The 16762-nt window shown below is 44.4% G+C and overlaps 1 protein-coding gene across 3 annotated transcripts; it reads right to left on the bottom strand.

Moving 5' to 3' along the window:
- Positions 1-2874: 2874 nt before the first annotated feature.
- On the bottom strand, positions 2875-10855 carry FAM110C (family with sequence similarity 110 member C). 3 transcript variants are annotated; one of them, XM_057301358.1, is made up of 3 exons: positions 10814-10855; positions 9506-10577; positions 2875-5688 (listed from the first exon to the last, which is right to left on the bottom strand). In XM_057301358.1, the coding sequence occupies exons 2-3, from the start codon at positions 10449-10451 to the stop codon at positions 5669-5671; spliced, it is 966 nt and encodes a 321-aa protein (XP_057157341.1). In that variant the 5' UTR covers positions 10452-10577; positions 10814-10855; the 3' UTR covers positions 2875-5668. The 3 variants fall into 3 exon arrangements, with proteins under 3 accessions (XP_057157341.1, XP_003807858.2, XP_054964302.1); XM_003807810.5 differs by lacking the exon at positions 10814-10855 and having other exon boundaries at positions 9506-10729; XM_055108327.1 differs by lacking the exon at positions 2875-5688 and having other exon boundaries at positions 6873-10577.
- Between the last annotated feature and the right edge of the window lie 5907 nt (positions 10856-16762).

Here is a 16762-nt window from a genome sequence, read left to right as displayed (position 1 = left end):
CCTGGAAGGAAAATGGCATGAGAGCACTGCGGGGCACTTGGCAGACACTCCCCCTTTCTGAACTGTGGAAATGACTTGCCAAGCAGGTTGAGAAAACAAGGTCCTCGGGTCCTGATAACATCTGCCCAGCCTGAGCCTGCTGTTTGCCTCCAAGGGTGTGTCTGAGAGACAGCTCTCAGAGCCCACTTAGGGAAAACACACCCCTCCACGTCCCAGCTGGCCTGCTCTGGCCTATGAGAGTCACCATTTATTTGCAATGTTGACTCCTCTTATTCTCTTCCTAAGTTGGAGAAGTGGACTCCTTCTAAAAGCCGAAGGAAGGAATGCAGTCTCTTACCAATGACCATATGATCTGATAAAGGATACAGGCTGCAGATTCATTTGTGGACTGTTCTCTTTTTATTCAGTTTAGATTTCAATGCTTCAAGCTTCAGGGTGAAAGAACTCCAGAGACTAAAGTTAACCTCTCAGTGAAAAAAATGCCATTTACAATTTTCATGTTATCCTTCTCTGTTGCTTGACTCTCTTTATATGATTCGGACTTTGGGTTTCATTTATGGTCCAGATAGATGGGCCATCAAATAGAAACCATGAACTAACAGACTCACATAAATTCATAAATCAGGCTCATGGCACTGCTCACGACATTTCCTCACTTTGCTTTCCCTCCTCCCTCCCTTTCTTGATTTTTGTCATCTATCATCCCTTTATGTATTATCTATGTATTATTTCCTCACTCAGTATCTGCTCCCCTGCTAGAATGTAAGTCATCAACCAATGGCAAGGAGCTTGGTGAACCCCCAGTGCCTTGTGCAGTATTTGGCTCCTTGATATGTGCATGTGAGTGAATTCTGTGTGTTGTCATCAGTGACAACCTTGATTCAAGCTACTATTGAATAAATAGCACAGTTGTTTTGATACCACAAGGCGACAGTAGATTTAGGTTTAGACAATTCTGTAATTTTCTGTTCTCGCATTTGTAATTAAGAGTCCTCCTTAAGCTCAACGTTGAGTAATCAACAGGGTATACTGAAGCCAGGATCCAGGTCTTTCCACTCTGATCCTGGGGTTCAGATTCTCACTTTCTAAGGAAATTAATATTTTATTTTGACCTAAAGTTAATAGTTATTAGTGATTTAATACAGTCTCCCCTTCAGATCACATTTCAACTTTAATGATAATTTTTAATGAGATAATATAAAGATGACAATCGGCCAGGCACAGTGGCTCATGCCTGTAATCTCAGCACTTTGAGACGGAGGCGGGTGGATCACCTGAGGTTGGGAGTTCAAGACCAGCCTGACCAACGTGGAGAAACCCCGTCTCTACTAAAAATACAGAATTAGCCGTGCGTGGTGGCACATGTCTGTAATCCCAGCTACTCAGGAGGCTGAGACAGGAGAATGGCTTTAACCTGGGAGGCAGAGGTTGTGGTGAGCTGAGATCGCACAATTGCACTCCAGCCTGGGCAACAAGAGTGAAACTCCATCTCAAAACAACAACAACAACAACAACAACAACAAAAGATGACAATCAACCATAGAGTTTGAAGCATTGTAGCAGAGAAAATTAGGTGGCCATTGCTGGACAGGAGCACATGTTCTGGGATTTCTGTGCTGCCTCCCGTCAGCTGCTCCGTGCCACTTCCAAGACCAATATTATAAGGTTCTGGTTGAGACACTCAATTTCCTTCGTGCTTAGTATTTGTAACCTGGAACATTTAAATACCATATAAATCTATTTGATTCATCAGTGAACGTGCAAAGTGTAACCACCCAAGCATTGTGTAAGCCCCCAAGTTTACCTGAAGGGAAAAGGCAGCTGCTGTTGAACTCCGCAACATAAGCCACATCACCCAATGCTTGGACTGTTTCTGAACAGGTACAATAAGAGAGTTTCTACAGCAGGCTGAGTATCTGTCCATATTCTTCACAGAAATAAAGAAGTGATGTATTTCCTCTCCTCAAGAAAGCCCATCTTGGCTGGGCACAGTGGCTCACACCTGTAATCCCTGCATTTTGGGAGGCCGAGGTGGGCAGATCACTTGAGGCCAGGAGTTCGAGATCAGCCTGGCCATCATGGCGAAACCCCGTCTCTACTAAAAATACAAAAATTAATTGGGCATAGTAGTGGGCACCTGTAATCCCAGCTACCCAAGAAGCTGAGGCAGGAAAATCACTTGAACCCGGGAGGCAGAGGTTGCAGTGAGCCGAGGTTGCTCCATTGCTCTCCTGCCTGAGCGACAGAGTGAGACTCCGACTCAGAAAAAAAAAAAAAAAAGGAAGAAGAAAGCAAGCCTATCTTTGGATTCTTACCTAGGGTTAGGCATAGGCCACTGCAAGACTGAGCAAGACGGCAGAGTCTGGCTCAGCCAGGGCAGCGAGAAGGATGATCATGCTTCCATGACTCACCGGCTGCCCAAGCCACCACACCCTCAGGGTGCATGGCGCACACTGAGAGCAAACTCACCATGAGAAGAGTCTGCCTTCACTTAATTTGCTAATGAGAAAGATTACAAACTGTGCTTTTGTTTGTATCTTTGTGCCCATTCATTTTCCAATGACAATGTTAATAAAACATGAAGAAAAATATTTTAAGCAAAAGACTGATGAAACAATTAAAAACAATTGAAGGAAAGCAAAGTTCAGAATATTCAAAATTGCTTTGACTGCATTTAATCTTGAGGAAAGTCGATGATTTCAGGTGCCATGCAACTTACCTAGGACAAGCCTTGGAATGCCTTCCCCTCATTTCTACTGATAAGCTGATGAGAGAACACTCAAGAAGAAAGGGAGAAAACAGAAGACAAGGAACTGTAATGAGCAGACTCTCATTTCAAATTTTTGCCGCATTACTCAAATTCATAAATCAGTATTAATAAATGATAAAAATACTTTATTTCTTTAACACAGAATATACAATATTGCACTCCAGTTGCAAATAGTGTATAGAAAAAGCTCTGTTTAGAAACTGCCATAGCAATTGTCTAAGTCTACTAATGTTTTCTGGCATCACCAATGATAACCACAGTGCTGAACTTTGAACCAACTGAAAAAGGGGAATGTTCAATAAAGCCTCCTTTTTCTTCCAGTTTCAGTGCCCAGTAGTTTAAAACATTCTATTATGTTTAATTACATTTTGAAAAATTGTCGTTCTTTCATGAACAAATAAAAGTACCTTGCAGCCGTCACTATTGCCCATTCTTGTGGGAAGCAATCGCAAGCTTTTCATCCCGACTGAACTAAACAGTCTGATTTTTCTCAAAGTCACTCAGCAAATTGCGGTAATTCAGGTTTAGGCAAGAAGTTCTTTAGTTTTACTTTTTATATATATTTTTAGAGACAGGGTCTTGCTCTGTCACTCAGGCTGGAGTGCAGTGGTGCAATCGTGGTTCACTGCAGCCTTGAACCCCAAGGCACAAGTGATCCTCCCACCTTGGCCTCCCAAAGCATTGGGATTAAAGGCATGAGCCGCCGCCCCTGGCTGAAGAAAGAACTCACCTCTTACACATACTCAAGATATGGAGCTGTGGCATGAATCTGAATGGGAGGGAAGGAAAATTAACTCACTTCTTTAGGAGTCTGATGCCACCCAGTTCCCCTGTTCTTCATGCCCCGTTTCTGATATCTACTTCTAGAATTCACTCCAGCTGAATTCTTCTCTTTTCCTGTGCCACCACCAAAGGTGCAAACATTTCTAAAAGATCTTGGTGGCTTTAGTGGAAACCATTTTGTTTTTACATTTTTCACCTATGATATGAATGATGAGTCTGCATGATTTTTATCTCAAATAAATCTGACCCAGGCTGCATCCATCCTGTTCTGACAGTAGAAGGGCATACACACTTTTACTTAAAGCTTTCATATCTAAAATTGATGGGACATCTGAAAATAAGGGAATTGGGTATATGAAAAGATCCTTTAAAAAACTGCTCTCATCTTTCACATTATCTTCTTTTTACCTAAGTGCAATACAGTGAACAGCAAAATAGCAGCATTTTTAGAGCAACCATTGGGGAAAATTCTTAGATCAGGGGACCTGCTGTCCTGACAGAGTCTATATTCGGCCAGCAAAGGCTCCCTAAACGTGTATCTGAGACTTATTTGAAAACAAGTCACCATAGTACTAAGTACTGAATTGAGTGGCAAACACTCCACTTGCAGTCAATGAAAATCCAATTACACAATATACACAAAGAGATGACCAAGAAAAACATGATTTAAAATTATATTGACAAAAACTAAAATCATATGAAGTAAAATAAAACTATCTGAAGACTAATAACTGTGTAAAAATAAATATCTAAGTAACCCAATGACCTACTCTCACGGTAAAATAGTTGCGAAAATAGAATACAATATTAACCAAAACTTGAATAATTCAAAATGAAATGGTTAACAAAATATCATATCAATGAGAAACCCATTTCTCTCCCCTCCACATTCTTCTCTCTAACGATTTTCTTCTTGAAAAGATATATTTTGATATTAAGCTTTCGAAGAATTGGCTGGGTAACAAATTTTCTTTGGGTTATTTCTCAGAAGGTTCTGAATCTGAATCTATTCATTCTGGGTGTCATAAGCAAGTTCAGAATTAGGGACCCAGTAACCCCCATGAACATTCTCATTACAGCCGCCCTCAGGCTGTCCCTTGTTTCAAAATATGCCCTTTGCAGAAAAGAGGGAATTGGTGTCAAATTTGGGTTGATTACGTCATATGTGGAGGTGTGAGTCAGATCAAAGGGCAAGGAAGAGGTCCTGCCTCAGATGCCCGTGTTCTGTGTAAACCAAAGTTTTCTGTTCTTTTTGGAAGTTGGGAACAAGAGAACCATGGAGTACATTCTAAATAGTGCTGCAAAAGTGAAATGTTGTATTCATCTGACCAAAGGAAACTCCAAGATTCTTCCGCTAACTCTCCAGAAACTGTCCAGTTGCAATAAAAGGTTTTGTTTATCAGTGTTTAAACTCTAACTTATCTTTTAATGGGTACTTCCACATGCCTACAACCCGAATGGAGAATGACATTAATAGAATGACCTTGTAGCCCTCAAGTTATTTTAAAAGTGCTTTCTGACTTGTTAAATAAGATAAACAGTAGTATAATTTGGGAATTAACCGTAATTTATAGTGCAGTAATGCTCTGGCAATTGGGGTCAGCATGTGTGAGTGTGTGTGTTTACTCTTTTTTGACCACAGAATTGAAGTAGAATATGCCTTTTTATGATTACTTTGATTTAAATGATGCTAATCAGCCCAGGATGGTCAAAAGGGGCACATACCATAGCATTCATGCTTGGTTTTTATTTTCCTTGATTTAAAAAAAAATCAACTTAGATATTGTTAAAATGCATCACAGTATCTCTTTGTCAGCAAGTCAGTCAAAAAGATTTCCAAACAGCTTTACGGTTTCCAGCTGCCCTCTGGAAGCAACACTAGTTTCACCTCAAACAAGGAAGACACCTCTTAGAGTTTCAGCTGTTACAACTCAGCTAAATTTCAAGATCTGTGTTCCCATATTCTCTGTAGTATTTTAAACCTTCTCAGAGCACTTGTTTTGTCAATGGGATGCTGCATTCCTGGTAAAACAGCAATCATGTGGTCACCTAGGCACACTAGCCAAATGGTCCTGGGATCCCAAATCACCCATGAAATCCTTCAAGAAGTCTTCATCATCGGGAAGGTTTGCTTCCTGAGGAGTTAAAGAAAAAATAGTGAATCAACTCCAGTCTAGACAAAAGTTAGTATAATGAAAACTAAACATTATACTGGTCTGGTCCCTGTAGTTTTTGTTTTCTGACATTCTCTGCATTTTGAAACATCTTCTTTTGCGTTTTAAATTTTGACAAGAGGTCAGTAACTTTATTAAATACAGCTATCATCTCGTTTCTCTGGCAGAACAAATTCCATCTCCCTGCAGGCCTTTTTCTGCGCTTTAAAAATTTCTCTTTGCCTCCAACTACTCATGGGGCAGTAAAGAAAATTTCTTTAAATGTTGGTAAGGCCAGTGCTAACTACTACAGAGTTGGACAACAAAATAGGAAGCAATGCAGGCAGTTGAACTAAATATCTGAGGGCAAACAGATTCCTCCCTTTTCAAACACCAATATCTCTTAAAGGCCCAGGTGCGGGTCACACGACAGGGAAGAGTGGCCTTATGGCTACTGAAGCCACGTGTTTACCTAAAATGTGCTCCTAGTTGCATAGCTTCTCAGAATAGTCAAAGAAGAAAGGAAAAGAAAACTGGGATGTCCCGGGTTTATTTTTTCGGCATCTTTGCAAATATGAGACACAACTCTGTTCCAGGAGCTTTCGATGCGCTTCTACAGGTATTTCTTTTCTCTTTGTGTCAAGGATAAATGTGAAGATAGCTGTGGAATTGTCCGAACATTTTTGCCTTGAAATTAAGCAATGTTTTATGCCTAATTTCCCAAAGGACAAGTTATTTATGCCAGTATTAAAAGCAGCAACTTATATATTCTATGCAAAACAGAAAACCAGAAAGATCTAAATTTTGGCAAGTCCCTAGTTTGATGAATTGAAAGACAGGAAGATGACTACATCACAGCAGATAAAAGAGATATTTTCATAAACTAAGCTCTGGGAAACAGAATACCAAAATTACCCATGTACAACCAACTACTGCTCATGGGTTCCCCAGAGGACTTGTGTGCGGATTATACGAGTCATTGCCCAGTTGTGATAGTCTCAGTTTTGAAAAGCAATTATCTTTACCCCATGGGGCAAGAAACTTATAAACTTATTTAGTTCTATTATAATTGAGACACTTTTATTATAAGTTGTAAATCTCTATCTACCAAGAGGACAAAAACCTCCAAATATATTTGTTTTCTCTTTCACTTAGAAAACCTACCTTTGTTCGTCTCAAGTTTTCTGAATCTTTCAAGAAATCCTAAAATGAATCCTTATAAATTTCAGCAGAAAAAGCACAGCTTAAATTCCTGCTTCCACATCTTCCAGAAGTTGCAGAACTGGTCTCAGAACAAGGGACTTCTGCAGGAAGTCAGAGGACCGCCCCACTGACCAGGTGTTCACACTCTGTCGTGACTTTCCCTGCTGGTCTCCTCCAGTGGGAACACCAGTGCTGGGAGGTGGGGAGCTGTGGAGGGGCTAAGGTCATGAGCAGACACTGTTCCAGTGATCTGGAGAAAGCCCAGGCAACTCTGTTCTCCTCATACCCCCCACCCCTGGTAGCCGGGCAGTAAGTCTCTGCATTGCAGTTTCAAAGAGGCCTGTGCTGTTTTGGGTCTAGGGAAGTACATTAGTAAAGAAAATCTTTATAGTGCTGGTGACTGCCAATTCCATATAAAAACTGGGGTAGCTTCTGTGGGACTGTCCCCCTGCTCTGAGAAATAATGTGAAACTTCTCAGAAGACAGTTGCCATTGTCTCCAGTCTGGAACAAACGGGATTCAGGTGGAGGGAGACATGAGGGGAGGAAGAAGCCCATGAGCCTTTTTCCTGCCTCCATCCTTAGTGCCTTCCCAAACCTGCTCTCACTTTCCCTCTTCCTTCAACTATTTCTCTTTGTCATAAAAGTGAAAGTCCTCACAAGCTAACTAAACTTCTTATATTTTTCATAGGTCCAAGCCTAAAAGGTCTTTAGGATTTAGTCTATGAAGTCAACTAAATTCTCATTCAGGTCACTCTTTTGACATTGGCTAATTCGAGATGGGAACCAGCCTGGGTCTGGAGGGATCAGAGCAGGCTGCTTTTATTTTTATGTTGTCAGGTTTTACTTTGGTTTCATTTGTATGCCACATTATTACCTCCCCACTATTTATACCACCAAGTCTACCTACTGCCTGCACGTGCTATGGCTACCTGGAGGGAGCTTATTCATAAATTTACTTCTCACGTACTTCAATAGACAACCTTTTTTTGTTTGTTTTCCATTTCTGGGTTTCAGTCATGCAACACAGATTATTACTACACAGACTAGAAAATGCAGAGGTTGAAAACCATCCGCCTATCTCCCTTCTTTTTATGGACAAAGGACGCCTGGTCTATAGTGCAGGAATCATTTGCTAACATAAGACAGGCCCTTAATTCTGGTTTAGTGCTCTATCCACCAGACACTGTCCCTCCACGGACCTGGCCACTCTCCAAAGCTCCTGCCCTACACATGGTGCCATCATGGAAATACCCTTGCCAGCATTCATTCATTCATCTCAGATCCAAAAGACAATTTGTGAAAACTACAAGTTAATGTTTGCTTGCTTTTTAGAACTTTGCCTATATATATTTGTTGGGAACTTAGGCTAGTGGAAAACACAAATCTTCTATAAATTATAAGGAAGAACTTAAGTCCTGAGCCTTCTGAGTTCAAGAAAAAGAATGAATTATCTTCTTCTCATTAATTTTCATGTCTGTACTAAAGTCATAGCCAGATAAATTATTGGAGATATTTTTAGCTGTCAAACATAGGTGAGCCCTGTGCAAACATCTCTTGGGCAGCCTCCCCCAAACTCTACAGGCTGCCATGCATCTTCACTTAGTTTATCACAGTGGCAGAAAATAATTTCATCTCATGATTTTTAAAATTTACTTATAGCAAGTTGTCATTGAAGGGTAAGAGGAAAAAAAAGATGTCGCAAAGTTTAAATTGTTCGTTCTCAAAGACAGCCCTGAAAAGGTTCTTTCTCTTCACTACTTTCCAAGACGCCCATAGGGAAGAGCAGGTAACAGTGAAGACCAGCACTCCTCAGTTCCCCAGTGAAAAGCAAAAAGAGCTCGAGGTCAATCCGGCACTGCTGGTTGTCCAAAGGGAGGTTACTTCCTGTAGTGTCATCAGAGGCAAATAAACTATAGACTCTAGTTACAATCTAGTCCAATTTCCCCAGTTTAAAAACCTGAAGCTCTCAAAACAATTTAAATAAAATTTAGCCAAATAAAGATCTTTGTTGCTAAGTGAATGCCAAAGTGCTACAAGATCCTGTGGAGAAGTTCTCACCACTTCAGCACAGACCTCCAGGAAAGTGCAGGGAGCCTTCCTTTCTGTTCCAGTAACACAGCAGCGCCTACTTAGGGCTGCAGGTGGACTGGTCAGCTCCAATCAAACATCAGGACCGCCCACAGCACAGGTCAATGAACTCAGGAACTAGGGCTCTCAAGCTGTTTTCAGCTCAGGAAAGAATACTAGGGGTGTAAAACTGCTTTCTGGCAGCATTTTGGATTTCTCCTGTTTTCACAATAATAAGCCAAATGGCACATATTAATTTGCAGAATTGCCTTTCCAGGCAGCCAGACGCAGCAGACTCCTAAGGGCCGGGACCAGCAGGTACCTGGATTGGTACCTTCTGCTCTTCAGCAGCGGGGGCTCAACTCACAAGCCTCTGCGTCAGTCTCTTGGGTCTCTTTCACACTGTAGCTCAAAATCGCACTCAATTCTAAGCAGCTGTAACTGGCCATCGCCCAGCTCGGTCACACTCACCAAGATTCACAGCCCCGCACACGGCCAGCCCCGCCCCCAGCCTTCTGGGCACACACCTCGGGTCCGGCTCTGCTCCTGGCTGGGGGTCTCCTTGGCCTTCTTACAGGTGTACAGCCACTTGATGATGCGGGCGTTCCTCTCGATGACCGAAGTGGTGCTGGGCACCTGCTCTATCAGCTCCTCCTCCTGCAGCCCCTCGTCGTCGCCGCCGCTGTGCCGGGAGAAGCCGCTGCCGGAGGTGGCGACGCTCACGCTGCGCACCTTGAGGGTCACACAGTCCGACCCCGCGGTGAAGTTCTCCCTCCCCAGGGCCTCCACCACCTCGGGGTCCAGGCCGCAGTACTGGAAGAAGGTGTCAGACTCGGCCAAGGCAGCGGAATAGCGGGAGCTGAGGTCCGACTGCGAGCGCTGCAGCCCCCGACGCCTCACCACCCGCGGCTCTGGGCCAGGGGGCGCGGCCGGGACACTGGAGGGCGCCGCGGACCGCGCGGCTGGGGCTGGGGTCTCGGGGGTTGCGGGGTCCGCTGCGGGGCCAGGAGTGGTCGGGACGGTCTCCGGGTTCCCGGCCTTGCCCTCGTCTCCCGTCTGGGGCACCGGCGCCTTGTCCTTACCCGGCCCCTGGAAGAGCTTCTTCACCAGGCTTGCCCTGGGGCCGTCGGCGCCCGATCCTCGCACGAATTCGCATTTCTGCCGGTAGATGATCAGCGAGTCCGGTCTCAACGGCTTCCGCGCAATAGCCCTGCGCGCCACCGGGGCCGGGGCGCGGGCCGGGGGCCCAGGGTCGTTCCCCGGGCACTTGATAGCCCCCGGGCCGCTGCCCTCGGAAGCGACGCCCCGGCCAGTCCCCGGTCGACCCCGCACATACTTGGCGCGATCCGCCGCCAGCCTCTCCACTGCGCTCCTGCGCGCCGGTCGCGCGGCGTCGGGGTCCCGGGTAGCCGCGGGGTCCCGGGGAAGGAGCCGCTCGTTCGGGGGCGCGTTCAGGGCCGCCAGGGCGCGCATCTTCGCGGGGAATGGACCGACTGGGGTTCCGGGTCCAGCGGAGACGCGCTCGAGTGGTAGAGCCAGCCAGTCCCAGGGCCGGTTCCGAAGTCCGCGCCGGGTGGGGAACGGCGCCCCAGTGCCCAGCTGCCCAGGCCCGGGGTTGGGGAGAACCGGAGTCTGCACCGATTGGCGAAACTCCCCAGTTCCCGCCCCTCCCGACCTCATCGCCCACACCGACTGGCACCGTCCCCGCCCCCGCCCAGTGCCCCGGCCCTGGCCGCGTCCCCGCATCCCCGCTCGTCCCCGCCCGTCCCCGCCTCCTCACTCCCGCCCGGGCCCGCCTCCCTGGCCGCTCTCCGGGTGCCAGCGCCCGCCCTCACCTCGCGTCCGGGGTCCGGGCCCTCACCTCCTGCCCGGTGCCGTCCCCGCCCCCCCCCCCCCACCTTCCGGCGGCGCTGCCAACCGCCTGGAGGACGCTGGGGCGAGCAGGCTCTGAACCCCCACTCGCTCACCCCAGATCCCCGAGGTCACTGCTGGACGCAGGCATTTCCGGGGAGGGGGAGCAGAAGGGACGTCCCCCCACCTCCTCCGGGCAGGTGCCTCACATCCTTTGAATTCTTAAAGTGACCTCATCGTGTTTGGAAACTTGACTGTTTAATTTTGTCTACCTGAGCTCATATTCTTATTAACAGAAAGGAATAGGACATAAGAGGAAAGAACACGCAGCGCACGCCAGGATCAGTCTACGTGTTGGGTGGCAAGAACGCAGGGACTTGGATTGGGTCCGACTCGGTCGCTGGCCGGCAGCGGGCGTGGCCAGGCCCGAGGACCGAGCTAGGACTCGCAGTGGGGCAGGCTGGGGCCCCAGGCGCGGCTCAGTGGATTTGGAAGAAGCCCAGCCAAGTGTCCAGAATCATTGCTATTTTTACGGTAACCGAGACAACGGGGAAACCACGAGTTCACCAGGCAGTGGATCAGCCTAGGAATGCTAAGAGTCTAAGATAAAATACTTCCCAAATTCCATTATTTCAAAAATTTGGACAAAATACTAAAGTTATCTCTCAGACATGTGAAATGTTCACGTTATCGCGTTGTGAAGACAACTCCGTAACAGGCTGTGCTTTCAGCCTTGTGGTTGAACGCTCCGAGCAGCAGCAGCCCGGAAGGCAGGGAGCGCGACAGGTGCAGATGGGCCCCCAAAGTGGGCACGAACACCTCACCAACGAGGAAGAGGACCGCAGCAGGGTGGTGCTGAGTGGGCCTTGGGGGTCTTTAATCTCCTTGAGCCCCAGCGAAGCAAAATTTCATAGGGATAGTAGCACAACAATAAATCGCCTCCTGAAAGCCAGACCGCCCAGACAGCCTCGTTGGAACATGTAAGACTCATAGGAAAAGGAGTCTAGGCCAATAAAGTAGAGAGTGGGAGAAGAGAGGGAAGGATGCGGGGGTGGGGAGTGAAAGAGAGGGACAGAGACGGAGAAAGGGGGAGCTCCTGGGTTGCCACAGATGGTTTCCTACAGGATGCGGGAGGATGGGGCCTTGAGGTCTCAAGTCCAGCCTGCTCTCTGCTTGGCAAGCCTGTTCCCTAAGTCAGAGGAAAAAACCTTTTTAATTGTGTAGCCCAAAGTGTCTTCTTTTCCTAATTTGCACTACTTCATGGGCAACAGCAGCACTTCTAAGACAGAGAACTGCAAAGTACAGGACCTCTGGAATTTGACCCTGGGTCCACAATTTACCTTTGGACAGGTAACAAACGTTCCAGGTTGTTTTGTCACCTGTAAAAATTTCTGTTTTAAATTTACAAGAAAAGACAATCCCATTAAAAAGCGGGCAAAGGACATGAACAGACACTTCTCAAAGGAAGACATTTATGTGGCCAACAAACATATGAAAAAAGCTCAACATCATAGATCATTAGAGAGATGCAAATCAAAGCCAATGAAATACCATCTCACGCAAGTCAGAATGGCTGTTATAAAAAGTCAAGAAACAACAGATGCTAGCGAGGCTGCAGACAAATAGGAACGTTTTCACACGTTGATGGGAATGTAAATTAGTTCAACTACTGTGGAAGACAGTGTGACAATTACTCAAAGACCTAGAACCAGAAATATCATTTGACCCAGCAATACCATTACTGAGTATACACCCAAAGAAATATAAATTATTGTCTCATGAAGATACATGCACACATATGTTCACTGCAGCACTACTCACAATGGCAAAGATGTAGAATCAACCCAAAGGCCCATTATAGACTGGACAAAGAAAATGTGATACATATACACCATGGAATACTATGCATCCATAAAAAATAATGAGATCATGTACTTTGCAGGGACATGGATGGAGCTGGAAGCCATTATCTTCAGCAAACTAACACAGGAACAGAAAACCAAACACCACATGTTCTCACTTATAAGCGGGAGACGAACAATGAGAACACATGGACACAGGGAGGGCAACAACACACACTGGGGCCTGGTGGGAGGTGGGGAGACAGAGGGGGAGAGAGAGCATCAGGAAAAATAGCTACTGCATGCTAGGCTTAATACTTAGGTGATGGGTTGATAGGTGCAGCAAACCACCATGACATATGTTTACCTATATAATAAATCTGCACATCCTGAACATGTACCCCAGAACTTAAAATCAAATAAACATATTTTAAGCTGATAACTTTAATGACATACAGGAATTCTACCTCCTTACAGCTCCTCCCTGCTCCCACTTATCTTATTGGTGTCACAAATTAGATCTTTATATATTGGATACGCATTAACATAGATTTATACTCTTTTTCTTTTGATTCTTGTAACAGAATAAAAAGTGAAATTTTAGCCCCCTCCCAAAAAAATCGCTGTTTTTATAGCTTAGAACATTCATTGCTTCATAGTGAGCACTAAATAAATGTTAACCTAAAAGACCTAGGCTTAGCTCCCTGCTCAATTCTACCTCCTGGAGAGGCTGGAACATTCCACCTCTCACTGCCTGTGATCACTCATCTGTAAATGGGAGCTCATTAGACCCACCTGATAGAGTATTTATTAAAGTTAATGAGATTGCTTATAAAGCAAACACAATTTTGAACGCTGGCCTTGGCAAAGAATGTATAAGTCCCCAAAAGCAATTGAAACAAAAGCAGAAATTGACAAGTGGGACATAATTAAACTAAAGTGCTTCTGCACAGTAAAAGCAACTATCAACAGAGTAAATAGCCTACAAACTGGAAGAAAATCCAACGAAGTCTTAATATCTGGAATCTACAAGGAATTTGAACAAATCAGCAAGCAAAACCCAAAAACCCTATTAAAAAATAGGCAAAGGACATGAACAGACACTTCTCAAAAGAGGACATACACGTGGCCAACAAATATATATAAAAAGTTTACCATCACTAATCATTAGAGAAATGCAAATCAAAACCACCATGAGGTATCATCTCACACCAGTAAGAATGGCTATTACTTAAAAGTCAAAAGATAACAGATGCTGGCAGGGCTACACAGAAAAGGGAACACTTATACACTGCTGATGAGAATGTAAATTAGTACAGCCACTGTGGAAAGCGGTGTGGAGATTTCTCAAGAGCTTAGAACTATCATTCCACCCAGCAATCCCACTATTGGGTATGGACCCAAAAGAAAATAAATCATTCTAACAAAAAGACATATGCATGCATGTATTCATTGCAGCACTATTCATAATAACAAAGACATGGAATCAACGAAGATGCCCATCAGTGGTGGACTGGGTAAAGAAAATGTGCTACATATACACCATAGAATACTATGCAGCCATTAAAAAAGAGTGAAATCATGTCCTTTGCAGCAACATGCATTTAGCTAGAGGCCATTATCCTAAGCAAACTAATTCAGGAAGAGAAAACCAGATCCCACATATAAGTGGGAGCTAAACATTGAGTACATATAGACACAAAGAATGGAACAATAGATACTGGGGACTGCTTGATTGTGGGAGGGTGAGGAGAGGGCATAGGTTGGAAGGCTATCTGTAGGTACTATGCTCACTATCCTAGTGATGGGATCATTTGTACACCAAGCATCAGTGACCCACAGTCTACCCATGTAACAAACCTGCACATGTACTCACTGAACCTAAATTTTAAAAAAAAGTAAAACTACTATAACATTGTATTTAAGACTTACTGCTATTAGACAAAACTAATTATATTTATATTCATGATATTTCATGTATTAAGCAAATAATTTACTAGAAAAATGGAACTGATAAATATAATATTGATGAGAATTATCTAAATAAGTTGTTCTTGTTGCTCAACTGATAGTGTCATCTTTGTGTCCATTTCCTTTCTAGAATCACTTCAAAAGACTTGGTCAGAGCAGGAAAAAATGCTTAAGGACTCAATAATCTAGGAACTCTACTCCCAGGAATGTATTCTAAGGAACAGATAAGAGATGTGTGCACAGCATGAAGATATTCATTGCAGACAAATGGGGGAGGTCAACCTACATGCAAGTACAGGAGGAAGGCTGGAGGATGTATGACTTACCTGTGGGTGGAGTATTATGCATCCATTTACAGTCATGCTTCCAGAGTGTTTTTCAGAGTGGGAAGTGATTGTGATGTGTATGAAATTTTAAAAATAGCATGAATATAGAAGCAGTCCTCAGCATACAGTCCAGGGAATGTGGGGGCTCCTGATATCTTTTTGGGAGGTCTATGAGGTCAAAATTACTTTCATTGATACCAAGCAACAGGCTTCATGCCCAAAGTCCATAGAACTAGTGCTAATATAGTTTAGATGTTTGTCAATTCCAAGTCTCATGTTGAAATGTGCTTGCCAACTTTGGAGGTGGGGCCTGGTGGGAGGGATTTGACAGTAGGGGTAGATCCCTTATGAATGGTTAGCCCTGTCCTCTTGGTGATGAATGAATTCTTGCTCAGTCAGTTCATGGAGATCTGGTTGTTTAAAAATCTGGGACATCCCTCCCCTCTCTCTCTTGCTCCTGCCTTCACCATGTGACAAGCCTGCTCCTGTTTCACCTTCCACCATGATTGTAAACTTCTTGCCCTCACCACAAGCACAGAAGATGTTGGTGCCATGCTTGTATGGAATGCAGAACCATGAGCCAATTAAACCTCTTTTCTTTATAATTACTCAGCCTCGGGTGTTTCTTTATAGTGATGCAAAAACAGACTGATATAAATACTATGGCTCTGGCTTTTGAGAAAAGATAAAGCTTTACTGTGAGTTGGCTGGCAAGGAGACAGAAGGCAACACTCAGATCTGTCTCCCTGATCTTGGGGTGGGTAAAGCTTTTATGGCATTTCTAAGTAGTCCCAGGTGATGCCAATGCAGCTGGCCTGCCGGGCTAGTGGTGTAAAGAGTTAGGTTAAATCTTTTTCATTGCACATGCCCGGGATACATGACTTGCAGTTTTGGCTCTGTGCTACCTGTAACAACTTATGCAATGGTAAATTGGCTTAAGTTGTTACCATCGTTACAAGACTAAGAATTGAATTGTCTTTTCTTTCTCCATTTCTTTTTCTTTTTTTTTTTTTTTGGTGGAAATTTCTTTTTTTTTTTTTTTTTTAATTATACTTTAAGTTTTAGGGTACATGTGCACATTGTGGAGGTTAGTTACATATGTATACAAGTGCCATGCTGGTGCGCTGCACCCACCAACTCGTCATCCAGCATTAGGTATATCTCCCAATGCTATCCCTCCCCCCTCCCCCCTCCCCACCACAGTCCCCAGAGTATGATATTCCCCTTCCTGTGTCCATGTGATCTCATTGTTCAATTCCCACCTATGAGTGAGAATATGCGGTGTTTGGTTTTTTGTTCTTGCGATAGTTTACTGAGAATGATGGTTTCCAATTTCATCCATGTCCCTACAAAGGATATGAACTCATCATTTTTTATGGCTGCATAGTATTCCATGGTGTATATGTGCCACATTTTCTTAATCCAGTCTATCATTGTTGGACATTTGGGTTGGTTCCAAGTCTTTGCTATTGTGAATAATGCCGCAATAAACATACGTGTGCATGTGTCTTTATAGCAGCATGATTTATAGTCATTTGGGTATATACCCAGTAATGGGATGGCTGGGTCAAATGGTATTTCTAGTTCTAGATCCCTGAGGAATCGCCACACTGACTTCCACAATGGTTGAACTAGTTTACAGTCCCACCAACAGTGTAAAAGTGTTCCTATTTCTCCACATCCTCTCCAGCACCTGTTGTTTCCTGACTTTTGAATGATTGCCATTCTAACTGGTGTGAGATGATATCTCATAGTGGTTTTGATTTGCATTTCTCTGATGGCCAGTGATGATGAG

This window comes from Pan paniscus, chromosome 12 (assembly GCF_029289425.2).
Source record: "Pan paniscus chromosome 12, NHGRI_mPanPan1-v2.0_pri, whole genome shotgun sequence".
Lineage (NCBI taxonomy): Eukaryota > Metazoa > Chordata > Mammalia > Primates > Hominidae > Pan > Pan paniscus.
Note: the sequence above shows the minus strand (reverse complement) of the source record. Positions and strands in the feature narration are given on the sequence as shown.